At 42.3% G+C, this 17,493-nt stretch overlaps 1 protein-coding gene across 5 annotated transcripts in view; it reads left to right on the top strand.

Moving 5' to 3' along the window:
* Positions 1–17,493, top strand: part of rcan2 (regulator of calcineurin 2) — a 383,573-nt gene that overhangs the window by 281,593 nt on the left and 84,487 nt on the right. For all 5 annotated transcript variants that reach the window (XM_087979972.1, XM_087979968.1, XM_087979975.1 and 2 more), the window contains one exon: positions 349–520. In XM_087979972.1, coding sequence (XP_087836098.1) covers positions 349–520 — 172 coding nt within the window. The remainder of the gene's footprint in view (positions 1–348; positions 521–17,493) is intronic.

Below are 17,493 nucleotides of genomic sequence, written 5' to 3'. Positions count from 1 at the left end.
AAATACAGTTTCCCAGACAATTCCTTCATTGTCTGCCACAATGGCATTCTGCAGGGTCTCTGTGCACAACTCCAGTCTACATTACAATGACGACCGTCTGGCCATTGTAAGATCCAGGCCATTATCTAACTGTTCAGAATTTGTTCAGTTCTAAATGAATTTGTTTCAGCAGCACAGAATTAAAACATTGGAATGGAAGAAAGGTAACTACATTTTTTTTCTTGCTGAGAAGGCTCAGGTTCATAATGCAAGTATGAAAAGAGTCCACTCGTGTATTGGAAGTGAACTGCTGCTGTCATCTGATACACTGTAGATTATAGTTTAAACATGTACCAATTTATTTCCCAGGTTCAAAATCAAGGTCCAGATGGAGACAATCTGCACCTTGCCCCTCCACAGCCAGCAAAACAATTCCTCATCTCCCCTCCAGCATCACCGCCTGTGGGTTGGCAGCAAATTGATGATGCCACACCAATCATCAACTATGATCTTCTCTATGCAGTGGCAAAACTAGGACCTGGTAGGTTTTTTCCATCTTTCATCATTGCTACAAGGTAATAGCCTATGGCATGTTAATTTTGCAAGATTACTCTCAATATTTAATATCACCATGTATGGCTTTACAAGCTATAAGATTAGGAATCTCAAACACTTTGCAGAAATGAAGCCGCGGTCAAAGGGTTCCCTCGAATTTTTTGACTGAAAAGTATCTTGCATTCATTGCTGGTCATTTCATATATTCTCTGTTATGTCATGCACAAAAGTATGCTGTTTCCCTTTACCAGCTCTTTGGCTGCTTTGTCTTTCCAATTGCATCCAATGATATTATTGCTTTTCACATGTTGCAGTCTCGTACCTGGGATCTATTAAGTTCTTCTATTATACTTAATTTCTTAACTACTATCTAATCATTTAATACTAAATTAGGTATGCTTGTATACTCTGACTAATTATTTAGGATAACTGCAGTTGAGCTAAGGCAAGGCAGGTTACTGAGAAATGTCATGATGCAAGAGATAGCATTTTTGCTTTGGGTTTAATATACAAAAGTTGTACCTCTCTTGAAATGTGTTCTTTTTCTGTCAGGCTTTTGCTCAGGTTAGTTTACAAATCACCCATTGTGGTCCAGTTCAATAGGGTGCCCTTTTAAAGTTTGTTTTACAAAGTATGTTGACACATTTAAAAGGGGTAACTTGATGTAGTTTGGCTAACTTGGGGAAAAGGTGGATCTATAGGAAAAAAAAATTATTTTGTCAGTCCTCTACCTGTGAGTAATGACTTTTAAAATTTCCTCGCTATAATTGGGTATAGAAGCCAGCCTGTAAACAAACGTAAAAGTGGAAACTCCTAATCGTGATTAATTCATCCAGAGGCATGAGCAATTTTGAGTATGCGCGACTAGTTTCTAGTAAATGTTTATACATTAGCAGAAAAGATCACAAGAAATTCAGTTACATTGAACCTGATTTATATTATAAGTTCTGAATGTTTTATGTAGGTATGATTAATTTTATCTGGCTTGTATTAAGAAAACCAACGCAAGCAGTAGCAGCATGGTGACTCAGTGGTTAGCACTGCTGTCTCACAGCACCAGGGACCCAGGTTTGATTCCAGCCTCAGGTGACTATCTAGAGTTTGCACATTCTCCCCGTGTCTGCGTGGGTTTTCTCCGGGTGCTTCGGTTTCCTCCCACCATCCAAAGAGGTGCAGGTCAGGTGAATTGGTCATGCTAATTGCCCACAGTGCTAGGTGCATTAGTCAGAGGGAAATGGGTCTGGGTGGGTTGCTGTTCGGAGGATCGGTGTGGACTGGTTGGGTTGAAGGGCCTATTACAACACTATAGGGAATCTAATCTAATCAAGCAGATACTCCAGACCATCTTTACGTTTTATAAAGGATAATATGATGCAACCTTTTAACCTGTGAGTTATTACAAAGCAAATGCCATTCTGCAGAACAAAAATAGAATATATTGTAGAACTGAAGATAAAGCACTGTTTTGGGTGAATGCAAGCAGTTTTGCTAAAAGAAATGACAAATCCTTGAAGACTATGCTGCAAATAAATGATTAATGTAATCCTAAGAAATGTCATGATTCTTGTATACATGCTAATTAGCAAAAGATTTGGTTTTCAGCTGATATATTTGGGCTTTGGTATCATGCCCTAAGGCCTAAATGACAAAAAGCCAGACTTTGTCTCTAAAATGTTAAATTTGCTACATAGGTACTCTCATGAAAGGTTAAGCTAATTTGTTTAAAAACTAAACTTAAAAATGGTTCTGGCTGAATATTTAACAGTCTTAAATTCAAATAATTTAGTGAATTGCTAATTACAATTTTAGGAGTCATCCACTGTGAGTGGTGGAAATTCTTTCTTTGGGTAGATACACCCTAACCATTACTTACTGTCTGCATATTAAATTTTGCAGTATAATATGAACATGCAGTTTGGCAGTGTGACAGCGGAATTATATGAAACAGATTAACTCCTCAAACCCCTTCAGAACTCCTCCCACCCCTTTCCTTTCAATTTCCTTCTTGGGGACGTTAGCATCTAGGAAGTAGGATTCCTAACCTCTACCAAGGAGTCACATGCAGTCTTGGGTAGTGTATTGTCAGGGCTCAGTGAAAGAAATCTTGCTCATTGCTGGTGGGATAATTGTATTGGCTCTTCACAGTAATAACTGGTGGAACCTCAGAATGGGCAGGCCCTGAAAAAAATCACAGGCTTACCTTCTCAATATAGGTTGAGCTCCCTTTACCAACATCTAAACACCAGCGCAAGATTTCTGCAGAGTAATGGGAGGATTTTCAGCGAAAGACATGTATCCCTTACTTTCAAATATTCACCATGGAAAGATCAAATATGGGTGGGCACAATTCATTGTCCTCTCACCCCTGGTCCAGAAAGGCCATTAAAAAGTAACAGAGTGAGGGATGTTTTGTAGCATTAAATATCATGCATCAGGTTAAGGAACCTGAAAATGTACCTCAAAATCTACAGCTGTGACATTTACAATTTCAAGTGCTGAATCGGGAGGACAAAGAAGTCTGGTTACAGTAAGCAGCCAACGAAGACAGCCCCTCATTCATTGTGGCCCAAACATATATTCATCTATTGCTTTTAAATTAAAGTTTTATAAGTATAGCATGTCCATGCGTTAAAGAACAGATTCAAATGTCGATGCCAGATCAGCATTCCTCCCAACAGTTTTTCTGTAGCAATCAATTTTAGCAAGGCTCAGGAGAGATTTCAGAGTTAAGTTTCATGGAGCAATGAATTGACCAATAGTTTCCCAGTAATGAAAGGCCACATGATAATTTTGTGATTTCACTATGGTAGATTTGGGCTTTTTGATACCTTGGGTGTACACTGACATTGGCTACTCATTGAGTTGGAGAAAAACTCCAAAATTTGATGTAATTAAATTTTGATTATGCACCAAAAAATGCTAAACTGTAGAAACTGAATTATTTAAATTCTCTTTAATCACTTGAAGGAAATTGGTTTTGATTTTATTTTTGGTGTTCAAATCGGAATCATGCATTTCATCATGGATTGTGGTTATTTTTCACAAACTTAGCATAGCTGTGTTTGAAGTGCACAAGGATCATCTTAGGAGCCTCATCTGTTTTAAACAGCCAGATCAACAATTTCCACATCATTCTTTGGCTATGATAAGCTGATTTCAGTCTGTGGATCCCCTTGTCAACAGCAGCCAAACTTTCCTTATGGCTTCAAAGGGGTGCTGATAATACAAGTTAAGGTTGATTTATTTGGGAGGTGGGGTTAAACATTGTTGTGAGATGGATATGCCATTGCAACATACAATGTGGCTATGCAGTGCTGGAAAATGGATTTACAGAATCGCAAAAATATCATGGTGCAGAAAGAGGCCATTTTGCACATCATCTGTCTGCACTGGTTCTCTGAACATTTTAACTTGGTGCCAATCTCATAATTTTTCCCAGTAACCTACATGTTGTTTCTATTTAAATAATCACAGTGGCTCAGTGGTTAGCACTGCTGCCTCTCACCACCAGGGACCTGGGTTTGCTTCCTGCCTCAGGCGAATATGTGGAGTTTGCACATTCTCCTTGTGTCTGCGTGGGTTTCCTCCGGGTGCTCCAGTTTCCTCCAATAATCCAAAGATGTGCAGGTCAGGTGAATTGGCTGAGCTAAATTGCCCATAGCGTTAGGTGCATTAGTCAAGGGTGGGTTACTCTTCGGAGGGTCAGTGGACTTGTTGGGCGGACAGGCGGACAGGCCTGTTTCCATACTGTAGGGAGTCAAATCAAGTCATCCAGTGCCCTCTTAGGTTCCTCAGTCGAACCTGCTCCCACCACACTTCCAGGCAATGAATTCCATACTGCAATTATTCATTGCGTGTAAACGATTTTTCTCACCATGCATTTACTTCTTTTGCAAAACACTTTAAAACTCTGTCATCCGGTTCACAATTCATTTATTAGTGGGAATAATTTCTCTCTTTTGACTCTGTCCAGACCCCTCCATCAAATCTCCTCTTAGACACCCTCTCTCTCCAAAGAAAACACTCCAACTTCTTCAGTCTTTCCTCAAAATGGAAGTCTCTCATCCCTGGAAACGTTCCCATAAACTTCTTCAACTGAGGTCTAACCTGATAAAAGTTCATCATAACTTCCCCGCTTTGGTATTCTATACTCATGTTAATGAAGTCTGGAATATTACATGCTTTGCTAGCTTCTGTCTTTACCTGTTGCGCCAACTTTAATCATATACGTTTCAGTCTCTTCGCCCATTCACATCCTTGAGAGTAATATCCTTTTTATTTTATACTGTCTCTCTATGTTCTTTTGTAGCGTATCACCTCACATTTCCCCACCTTGAACTTAATCTGCCCTCTCTACTTACTAATGATTTACACTGTCATCCTACAATGTTCCGAAGATTAGTGTCATCGACAATATCTGAAATTGACTCCTGCAAGCTCCAATATTAATAAGTCAGAAAAAGCAAGGATCCCAATACTGGTGCTTGGAGAACTACATTACAAGAGAATCGACGTTTCAGGTATAAGCCCTTCTACAGGAATGAGGGAAGTTTGTCCAGCAGGCTAAGATAAAAGATAGGGAGGAGGGACTCGGGGGAGGAGCATTGGAAATGCAATAGGTGGAGGGAGGTCAAGGTGAGGGTGATAGGCCAGACTGGGGGGGGGGCGGAGAGGTCAGGAAGAAGATTGCAGGTTAGGAAGGCGGTGCTGAGTTCGAGGGATTTGACTGAGACATGGGGAGGGGAAATGAGGAAACTGGAGAAATCTGAGTTCATCCCTTGTGGTTGGAGGGTTCCCAGGCAGAAGATGAGGCGCTCTTCCTCCAACCGTCGTGTTGCCATGATCTGGCGATGGAGGAGTCCAAGGACCTGCATGTCCTTGGTGGAGTGGGAGGGGGAGTTGAAGTGTTGGGCTACGGGGTGGTTGGGTTGGTTGGTCTGGGTGTCCCAGAGGTGTTCTCTGAAACGTTCCGCAAGTAGGCGGCCTGTCTCCCCAATATAGAGGAGGCCACATCGGGCGTAGCGGATGCAATAGATGATGTGTGTGGAGGTGCAGGTGAATTTGTGGCGGATATGAAAGTGTCCCTTGGAGGGAAGTAAGGGGGGAGGTGTGGGCGCAAGTTTTGCATTTCTTGCGGTTGCAGGGGAAGGTGCCGGGAGTGGAGGTTGGGTTGGTGGGGGGTGTGGACCTGACGAGTGAGTCACGGAGAACACCTCTGGGTATCCGTTTTTGGCGAATACATTGTATAGGTGTTCTTCTTCCTCTTTTTGCAGTTCTGGTGTACTGCAGTGTGTTGTGGCCCTTTTGAATAGTGTCTTGATGCAACTTCTTTTGTGTGTGTTGGGGTGGTTGCTTTCGTATTGCTTAATACCCAGCATGAGCAAAACCAATGTAGTGTACAAAATCCCATGTAAGGACTGCACAAAACACTACATAGGACAAACAGGAAGACAGCTAACGATCCACATCCATGAACACCAACTAGCCATGAAACGACATGACCAGCTATCCTTAGTAGCCACGCACACAGATGAGAAGCAACATAAATTCGACTGGGACAACATTACTATTATAGGACAAGCCAAACAGAGAACAGCCAGGGAATTCCTAGAGGCATGGCACTCATCCACAGATTCAATCAATAAGCACATCGACCTGGATCCAATATACCGACCACTGCAGCGGACAGCTGGAACTGACAACCGGAAGCGGCAGATTCAAACCACTACAAATGCTGGAGGAAACAACACAGAAGCGCTTCACAAGAGGCTCCCAAGCACTGAGGATGTCACCTAGCCAGGGGACGAAACGTCTGCAACACAAATTCCCAGCTCGGCGAACAGAACCACAACAACGAGCACCCGAGCTACAAATCTTCTTACAGACTTTGAACTCGATATTAAGTCCAGAGTTCTACAGGGTGCCCAAACAGAAAATGAGATGCTATTTTTCCAGCTTGCACTGAGCTTTGCTAGACCATTGCTGCAAGCCTGAGCTGGAGATGTTGGCCAAAGAATAATCAAAAAGCGTGGCACTGGAAAAGCATAGCAGGTCAGGCAGCATTCAAGGAGCAGGAGAGTCGACACTTCGGGCATGATGTTGAATCTCCTGCTCCTTGAATGCTGCCTAACCTGCTGTGCTTTTCCATCGCCATGCTTTTTGACTCTGATCTCCAGCGTCTGCTCCTAGAGAACACTATTGAAGTTGCAAGCAACTGGAAACTCAGTCCTGTTTGCAGACAGAATGTAGATCACCTCATCTGTGCTTCATTTTCCCAATGTAGAGGAGATCACATTGTGAACAGCAAATACAGTCGACTAGATTGAGTGAAGTGCAGGTAAAGCAATTTAAATAAACCTGAATAGAAAGGAGCTGTTCACCTTAGTCAAAGGGTCAGTAACAAGGAGGCATAATTTTAAAGTGAAAGCTGAGGTATTCAAAGGGGTCGAGAGTGGATTGCCTGGGGGGGTAGTTGAGGCGGAAAACCTGATTACATTTAGACCCAACTTGGAGTCATAGAGATGTACAGCGTGGAAACAGACCCTTCGATCCAACCCGTCCATGCCGACCAGATATCCCAACCCAATCTAGTCCCACCTGTCAGTACCTGGCCCATATCTCTCCAAACCCTTCCTATTCATATAGCCATCCAAACGCCTTTTAAATGTTGCAATTGTACCAGCCTCCACCACTTCCTCTGGCAGCTCATTCCATACACGTTTTAACCACCCTCTGCATGAAAAAGTTGCCACTTAGGTTTCTTTTATACCTTTTCCCTCTCATCCTAAACCTATGCCCTCTAGTTCTTGACTCCCCCACCCCAGGGAAAAAGTTTTGCCTATTTACCCTATCCCTGCCCCTCATAATTTTGTAAACCTTTATAAGGTCACCCCTCAGCCTCCGACAGCCGCAACATGACTTCCCAACTCCTGTACTCAGTACTCTGACCAATAAAGAAAAGCGTAACAAACGCCTTCCTCACTATCCTATCTACTTGCGACTCCACTTTCAAGGAACTACAAACTTGCACTCCCAGGTCTGTTTGTTCAGCAACACTCCCTAGGACCTTACCATTAAGTGTATAAGTTCTGCTAAGATTTGCTTTCCCAAAATGCAGCACCTCGCGTTTATCTGAATTAAACTCCATCTGCCACTTCTCAGTCCATTGGCCCATCTGATCAAAATCCTGTTGTAATCTTGGATGAGCACTTGAAATGTCATAACATTGAAAGCTATGGGACTAGTCGAGGTAGTAATATATTTTTTGGCAGTACAGACTCGATAGGCTGAAGTGCTTCTTTTGTGTTGTGTTATTCTAATTCTGCCGTACCTCTTGTGAAAGTGTAAACCTCTATTTTGGTCCATAATTGTCACTTTTCATCGCTTTTATATCATTTTACTGTTGATGTGCTGACAGAGGACTTTGAGATATCCCTTTATATTAACGGCCAGTCTTCTTCTCATAACTCCTTTTTGCTGCTTACATCACAAATTCGAGGTGAGGAGGAAAAGTTTAAGGGAGACACACGTGAAATGTTCTTTATGCAGAGGATGGTGGGTGCCTGGAATGCATCGTCAGCAGAGGTGGTAAAGGCGAGCACAATAGCATCTTTTAAGATGTATCTAGGCAGATCCATGGGCAGGGAGCAGAGGGATACAGATCCTTAGAAAATAGACAGATAGAGGAGCTGGAACAACGCAGGCTTGGAGGGCCGAAGAGCCTGCTCCTGTGCTGTAAATTTCTTTGTTCTATCACCTCACTTCTGAACCTTCTGTGCTCAGCTTGCTTCTCAATTGTATTTACTGTCTGACACCAGTCACCAGCAACTCTTTTCTTTTTAAATTTCTATCTTATTTAACATCCACAGATTGAAAGATTTGTTTGTCCTTCCTTTCCCTTTTGAAGGACTATGTTTCAACTGTGTTCAAATAATTTCTCTTTGAAGGTAGCCCATTTAGAGCTATTATTTTTCCTATCAACTCATGGTTCCAGTCTATCCTGCCTAGCTCGGTCTTGTCTCAATAAATTCAACTCTTCTTCAGTTGATTATTCTTACTTTGGTTTGACCAATGTCATTTTCCATTGCCAATTTAAACCTTATTATGCAATAATCACAGACCTGTAAATGTCTCTCCATGCTCATTTGATTTCCTTGGCCCTTGTTCCCTGTTCCCAGAGATAGCTCTAGCAGTGCCTCCTTCCTTGTTGAAGTGAGAGAACACATACTACTGTTAGGAATTCTCCTAAACAGTGAAATAGTGAGGAATTCCCATCTTGCTTAGGTACTGGATTGTTGTGACATTCTAACAGCAAAGTAAATGAAGTATTGTGTTTACCTTGTGTGCAGTTCATCTACAAAATCACATATTTGGGGTTGCGGATATCTTGTGTTTGGAAAAACAATGATGGGTTTGCTGTGAACAGACATGGTAAACCATTGATGTGTAACTGCCAACATGCCAAGATTTGATGCTGTGTAGCATGATTCACCAGCTTTCTTGAAGGAGGACACTTGCACTGCAATGTTGTGAACCTAAGAATAACTGAGAGTGCACAATGATTTTCTGTTCTGTTGATGTTTATATGTTGCAGAGTTGTGGGTAGCCATGCTGAACTAAGCTCAATTGCAGCACCATGTGATCTGAGGCAACTTCACATGACAGAGTACAGTCATTTGCAGGGCAGGGAAGCTGAGGTAGCTGTGTACTAACTCTGGAGAGCCTGCAATGGATTAGGATTTTACGTGGATTCATGGATTTAGACCAATTATAACTGGGGCATCAAGCTAATAGTCAACAATGACACTACTAACAGGTCAAAGTTAAAAATCACAACACCAGGTTTTAGTTCAACAGGTTTATTTGGAAGCACTAGCTTTCAGAGCGCTGCTGCTTCATCAGGTGGTTGGCTGATGACCTGATAAAGGAGCAGTGCTCCAAAACCTGGTGTTGTGATTTTTTAACTTTGTATACCCCAGTCCAACACAGGGTTTCCAAATCATAACAGGTCAAAGTTCAGCTGGAAATTACAAATAGACTTCACAGTTTCAATGGAGACCCTGACACCCTTGAAGAACAAAAATGTAAGAGAATTGGCCAGATGGAGGTAAAGTTGTAAAATAAGCAAATTTCCCATTGTTCAATTCCCATCTCCAACATTGAAATCCGGCCCTTTTTGTTGACGTTCCCTATATGCCATCTGCACAGAGTGGTGGAAGAAAGGAAGGCCAAGCATTGTTAATCCATTATCAAAATATTACTATTTGTAAGTTACCTGCATTTCTGAGTTAGTTGATAACTATTTTACTGGTACATTACTGATTTTCAATTGTCCTTGCATCATTATACCATTTCTGTAGAAGATGTTTTATTTTCTGGATTTCACACAGTCTTCCTCTCTTTTTCTCCTCCTCATCCTTCACATTTTCCCCCACTTTCTCCCTGCTTCTCAACATTTTATGTTTTCACTTCACTTTGTCTGCTGTATCCAAATTCCATCCCAGTTTTGGCTGATTTGCCCATTTTTGCTATCTCTCCTGATCAGAATTTCAGGGCCAAAATGTCAGTTAAATAAATAATGAGTAACATTTGCTTTTTGAGAAATAAACTTGTCCATATTCAGCCAAGTGCAATGCCAGCATAACTTGGCTCTCATGGATCATCATCATCATTAGTGTTATGATTTTTAAAATAATTACGCAATGACTGTTATTAAGAAAATTTTTCTTGTTTCAAGTTTGACCTATTGGGTTGGCCTGAGGCATCCTGAACCTTGATCATAAAGGATTTCTTACTAATATATTAAGTCTTGACTGAAGCAACTGTTCTAATAAGAAATTGTATTATTATGTATAATTCACTATCTGCAGTCTATCAGATTTCAGCTCAATGTATTTTCAGACTTTCTCAGTTAGCGATTTTTCTGACACAAATGATTGTTTTCCAATATGTGTTCACTTCAGTGTATGCCACCAAATGACGTATTTTCAACATGAAAAAGTAGCCTCCCATGTTAAGCAATATTTGGTCATTAATTTGAGCCTGTAGCAAGGCTGCTGTTCACTAATGAACAAATTGAGATTGGTATTAGCCAGTACCACCTCTTTCACACAATCTCAATCAAGAAGGCAGTGGAGTTCAATTCCTGATTTGTTTCAAATCTGACCATCTTGGTTTGGGTTAACAATAGGGATGCAACAATTCATTTAAGTGCTTTAGTTCAGGAGCAAATACAGGGGAAGCGATGGCCTCATGGTATTGTCACTAGACCATTAATCCAGAAACTGAGCTAATGTTCTGGGGACCTGGGTTTGAATCCTGCCATGGCAAATGGTGGAATTGAATTCAATAAAACTATCTGGAATTAAGAATCTACTGATAACCATGAAACTATTGTCGATTTTGGGAAAAACCTATCTGGTTCACTAATGTCCTTTTTAAAGAAGGAAATCTGCCATACTTACCTGGTCTGGCCACAGCAATGTGGTTGACTCTCAACTCTGAAATGGTCTAGTAAGCCATTCAGTTGTATCAATAACTACAAAATCTCAAAACAGAAATCACACCAAACAGGCCACCTCTAATTGACCACACTGGTAACAACAATATATGGCCCTGTCGACCCTGCAAAGCCCTCTTTTGGGAGCAAATTTCCTAAATTTGAGAGAGCTGTCTCAGAGCAGTTAAGTAACAGCCTGGCATAGACAGGCATACTCTCAGAATCATACTTTACTGGAAATTTCACAGACACCACCATCACTATCCCTGGATATGTCCTGTCTCATTAGAAGGACAGACCCCACTGAGGTGACATATATTGGGAGAGAGTTGTCCTGGGAGTCCTCAACATTGACTCTGAACCTCATGGAATCTCATTTCATCAGCTTAAACAGGGCAAGGAAACCTCCTGCTGATTACCACATTGGCTAATGAATCAGTACTCCTTCATATTGAATAACACTGAGGCTGGCAAGGGCGCAGAATGTATTATGGTGGGACATTTCAATGTTCACCACCAAGATTAGTGCTGTTGCTGAGCCATTGTCCTAAAGATACAGCTGCTGAACTGGATCTACAGTAGATTAGATTAGATTAGATTACATTACAGTGTGGAAACAGGCCCTTCGGCCCAACAAGTCCACACCGACCCGCCGAAGCGCAACCCACCCATACCCCTACATTTACCCCTTACCTAACACTACGGGCAATTTAGCATGGCCAATTCACCTGACCTGCACATCTTTGGACTGTGGGAGGAAACCGGAGCACCCGGAGGAAACCCACGCAGACATGGGGAGAACGTGCAAACTCCACACAGTCAGTCGCCTGAGGCGGGAATTGAACCCGGGTCTCAGGCGCTGTGAGGCAGCAGTGCTAACCACTGTGCCACCGTGCAGCCCACAGTAGTTGATGAGGGAATCAACAAATGGGAAAACATTGACATCGTCCTTACCAATCTGCTGGCTAGAGATGCATCTGACAATGACAATTATCAGTAAAAGTGACTACCGCACAGTCCTTGGGGAAATGAAGTCCTGCTTCCATATTGAGAATGCCCTCCATTGAATTATGGTGCTATCACTATGACAGACTTTGATCAGATCTAGCAACTTAAGACTGAGCATCCATGAGGCACTGTGGACTATCAGCAGCAAAATTATACTCCAACACAATCTGTGACCTCATGGCCTGGCATACTTCCCATTCAACTATGAAGAGCGATCCATGTGACCCTGGTTCACTGGAGAGTACAGGAAGGCATAGCAAGAACATCACCAGGCATCCTTAAAAATGATGAGGTGTCGGGGATCTAAGATGGCGGCGATTTGAGAAGATCACACTGCAGAGCTTCGCATCGCAGCAGGAGCAGGACGGTCCTTTAACCCACCCAACCCAGGTCATCAGGATTTCTTGGGGTGTTGGAAAGATTGTGGACCTCCAAGAAATATTTAAAAATTGACTTATCTGTATTTTCAGCTGTCCAGAAATGCCTAAAAAGGGAGGAGAAGCATCTGAGGCTGGGCCTGCAGTTCAGCCTGCAGCAGCCTCAGAGCAGATTACTCTCCAGGACCTGGTGAACCAGCTCTCGAAATCTTGCGAGGTGTTGGGGAAACAGATTGAAGATAAGCTGGCTCCAGTCTCACTCATGCTGCAGAAGCATGAGCAGCAGCTGGGAGACCTGGAGAAGAGGACGGATGAGGTGGAGCACAGGGTCACAGTGGTGGAAGCTGTAGCCAGTTTGTTTAAGAAAGAGATCCAAGCCCTGAAGACGCAGGTTCGTAATTTGCGTGACCAAGTGGATGTTCTTGAAAACAGGGACAGGAGAAAAATCATTCGGATCATCGGTCTGCCCGAGAGTGAGGAAGGTGAGTGGCCTGTGGAATGTGTTGAAGATTGGCTTCCGAAATTCCTTGACTTGGAGACTGGCATGAGAAGATTGAAGATAGAAAGGACTCACCGGATCGCAGTACGGAGGTCAGGTCTGGGTCAATGCCCTCGTCCTTTCCTGGTGTGGTATCATCATTACCGGGATAAGGAGAGAGTCATGGAGGCTTCCAGACTCCAGGGGAAGGATCCAAAGGCCCTAATTTATGAGGGGTCTAATCATGTTTTTTCAAGACTTTTCACCGGCGGTGACCCAGAAACAAAAATTGTCTGATGGTGTCAAGAGAAGATTGAAGGAGCTTGGGATTCAGTACTCCGAGATATCCGGCAGTGCTTTGGATCACCTTAGATGGATCCATGCATCTCTTTGACACATCAGAGAAGGCAAGAGATTTTTGTGGACAAACAAACCTAAGTTAAACAATTGTAGTATGTATAAATATTGTTGCTTGGGTATGCGTTTATCATTCTGTAAAAGAAATGGAGGAAATCCGGTTGGAGCTTTGTTTTTCCCCTTTTTTTATCTCTATTGATGATAATTTGGTTCAAACTATGTCTGGTGGTGGTTAAGATGTACATTTTAAATTTCTAAGTTAGGACATAGCAAAGGATGGGTGGAGTATTTATTCCTTTTTTTTTAATAAAAATTTTTTTTATTCATATTGATATTCTATGGGGTGTTTATTCTTTTTAGCTTGTGCTTGCGATGTGGCTCTAGCTGGGAGAAGTGAAGGTTGTTGAGATGGTTAGATGCCTATTTATGGGCAGTTTGCGACGGGTAGTTGCCCCCTCCGGGCAGGGGGTGAGTTCCCCTACTCAGCGCTATTGGTGCTTTATATGTTGGTTTGTTTTCTGGTTTTTGTTGTTTTTTATTTTTAATAATTTTGTATGTTTGTTAAATGTAATTTTTGTATTTGGTGGATCATGCGACACTAAAGCTCAGCAATTTGTGGGTTCCTCCTCTCTGGAATTTAAATGTAATTGCAGAATATTATGGCTAATGATTTGATTAAATGGTGTACCTGGAATATCAAGGGAAGTCACTCACCAGTTAAGAGGAAGAAGGTACTCTTGATTTTTAGAAAGGAGAAGGTGGATATTGCTTTGTTACAGGAGACACATTTGGATTACAAGGAGCATCTGAAATTACAGCAGAATGGCTTTGACCGAGTTTATTTTTCATCATTTAATATCATTTAATTTCATCATGTAATATCAGAAATATCAGGAGTGGCTATATTGGTTAGGAAAAATCTCTCATTTAAATTGTTGGAATGTGTTACAGGATGTTTGTAATTCTTAAAGCCTTGATAAATGGGAAAGAATATGGCATTTTAAATGTTTATTGTCCCTCAGCTCATCCTCTTAAGTTCTTGGTAGATGCTTTTTCTAAACTGATAAGTCTCAGGTCTTGGCATCATTATAGGGGGAGATTTTAACTGCCTCATGGACCCCACAATAGACAGGTTGCCTAAAGGTCCCTTGATACCCTGTGCACAAACTAAACAGTTATTGGGTTTGTGTGGGGAATTACGATTGGTGGACGTCTGGAGGTGTCTCCACCCTACAGGTAGTGATTTCACGTTTTTCTCCAATCTGCACAGATGTCGCACGAGGATTGATTTTTTTTCTGACCCCTGCGGTAACCCTGGATCTGGTGGCATCCTGTACGATTGATAATATTGCCATCTCTGATCATGCTCCAGTGTACCTCATGGTTAAAATTAAGGATGCTAGAGTGGATTCAAGGTACTGGTGAATGGACCCCTTTATTCTCATGGACAGCAAGTTTGTGGAGTATTTCTCTAGGAAATTTCGGGCATTCCTATACATCGACATAGGCTCGGTTGATAGCTCATCTGTTCTCTGGGAAACTGCCAAATCTTATGCCAGAGGGTTAGTTATTTCATATTCCACAAGTAGGAAGCGGCAGAAGGGTGAGCAGCAATGCCTCCTTGAAGCACGGTTGAAGGCAGCCGAGAAGGCCTATTTTGACAGACCCTCGTTGGTCAAACTACAGAGGATTACGGCACTGCAGTCTACACTAAATTCCGTGCTCACGCAGACGGCAAAGAAGGAGCTGGCTTTTGCAAAGTCAAGGTTATACGAGCATGGTGACAAGCCAGGCAAATACTTAGCACACCTTGCCAGAAAGAGAAGTGCCCCACAAACCCATTACAGCGATTAGGGAAGGGTCTGGGAACCTAACGTGATTCTAAAAAGATTAATGTGATGTTCCAGAGATTCTACTCTGAATTATATCAGTCTGAGAATTGTGTGGAGGGGCAGGCCAAAATGGAATCCTTTTTTAGAGATCTGAAGCTCCCGGGTGTGACTCCCGAACAACAGTCCTTTCTCAATGCCCCATTATCAGAGCAAGAAGTGCAGGAAACTGTGAGGCAGCTTCAGAGTGGAAAGGCGCTCGGTCCTGATGGACTTCCCAGTGAATTCTATAAGGAATTTATAAGTATACTGTCAGGCCCGATGCTGAATATGTTTAATGATTCATTCAGTCATGTTTGTCTCCCACCATCTCTGAGAGAGGCCAATATTTCACTTATCCTTAAAAAAGGGAAGGATCCGGAAGACTGTGCTTCATACAGGCCCATCTCGCTCTTAAATGTGGACTTTAAGATCCTTTCTAAGGCTCTTGCGTTAAGGCTGGAGACTGTTACCTTCTATTATTAAAGAGGATCAGATGAGCTTCATAAAGGGTCGCAGATCCTCCAATAACGTTAGGAGGCTGCTTAACGTAATTCAAGCATGTCAACAGCAGTCAATACAGGGTTTGGTGATTTCTTTAGATGCAGAGAAGGCATTTGACCGAGTTGAGTGGCCGTACCTTTTCTATACTCTAGACCGGTTTGGTTTGGGGGAAGTTTTCATCAGATGGGTAAAGGTTCTCTACAGTGTACCTCTCGCTGCGGTCATTACCAATGGGGTATTATCAAGCAATTTTAATATTTCTAGGGGCAGCCAGCAGGGCTGTCCCCTTTCACCATAACTTTTTACATTGGTGATTGAAACGTTGGTAGAGGCCATTCATGGGGATCTCAATATCTCAGCTCCAGAAGTGGGGTCAAAATTACATAAGATCTCGCTGTGTGCAGATGATGTTCTAATTTTCTTGACAAATCCAGCAGTTTCAGTGCCTTGCCTGATACAATGCATTCACGCGTTTGGTGCTTTTTCAGGGTATAAGATTAATTTTGCTAAATCAGAGGCTATGCCTATGGGTGGTCTTACGAAAGAGTTGGATCTTGAGAGTGACTATAGATTCCCATTTAGGTGGTCACAGGGGGGTTTTGTGTATTTGGGCATATTCATTACTCCAGTTCTGGATTGGCTGTTCAAAGTCAATTTTACTCAATTATTTGAAAAAATTAAACAAGATCTCCAAAGATGGGAGGCACTTCCAGTCTCATGGTTGGGTTGGATAGCGCTTATTAAGATGAATATTCTCCCTAGTTTGCTATACCCTATACGGATGCTCCCCCTGATTTTTCAATAAACAAACACTCAGGAGACTGAACAGTTGGTTCAGCTCCTTTATCTGGCACCATAAACGGCCCCTCATTAAATTAGCCAAACTGCAGTTGCCTCACAGATTGGGGGGGAGTAGACCTTCCAGACATTAAAAATTACCAATTAAGCTCGGTTTTGACCTACGTACGTGATTGAGTTTGTGGGGACCCTCTTTCAATGTGGCTAGGTATCGAAGTCTCCCAGGCAAGATGCCCCTTTACCAGTTTGCTGATTTTGGACAAGGTAAGGACAGTTAGGGAATATTGCCATAACCCAATAGTCATCAGTACTGTTAAAGCATTGGAGGGCAATTCGGCAGAGGGAAGGTAACATTGGCAAAACGTCTTTGTTTACACCTTTAGTGGGTATGCCGAGTTTTCAACCAGGCATGATAGATTCAGGATTTAAACGTTGGGCAGCTAGGGGTATATCTTGCATAGGTGATTTATTTGAGGGAGATGTAATGATGTCCTTTGACCAGTTAATACGGAAGTATGAGTTACCTAATAGAGACCTCTTTCGTTTTTTTTCAAGTTAGGGATTTTATTCAAAAAAAGACCACACTTTTGACTGATCCCTATAAATCTGACATAGAAAGAAGGGTACTAAGGGCTAAGAGTACACTCTTTGTCAGTACTCTATATCACCAATTTGGGGGGTGCCACTTCAGATGAGTCTGATCAACTCTGCAAGATGTGGGAAAGAGAGCTGGGTGTTGAAGTTTCTTCAGAGGCATGGGAGGATATTTGGGAGAATGCAAGGAAGATATCAATTTGCAATAGGACCCATGCTTTACAGTTGAAGATTCTCCACAGGGTCCACTTAGCCCCAGACCGTTTGTCAAAATTTATACCAGGGGTATCTTCAGCATGCCACAAGTGTACGGGTACTCTTACCCATTGTCTTTGGTCTTGTGACAGGTTTCAAACATATTGGAGCGCTGTGGTGGGTGCAATGGAGAGGATTTTAGGTGTAGGGGTGGAGAAGGATCCTATTTCGCTCCTTTTGGGCCTACCCATTGTATTTCCTGCAGACTCTCATAAGGCAAAA

The sequence above is a fragment of the Chiloscyllium plagiosum genome, unplaced genomic scaffold, assembly GCF_037043375.1.
Source record: "Chiloscyllium plagiosum isolate Xiang-an unplaced genomic scaffold, Cpla_swu_hap1 HiC_scaffold_3, whole genome shotgun sequence".
Taxonomy (NCBI): Eukaryota; Metazoa; Chordata; class Chondrichthyes; order Orectolobiformes; family Hemiscylliidae; genus Chiloscyllium; species Chiloscyllium plagiosum.
Note: the sequence above shows the minus strand (reverse complement) of the source record. Positions and strands in the feature narration are given on the sequence as shown.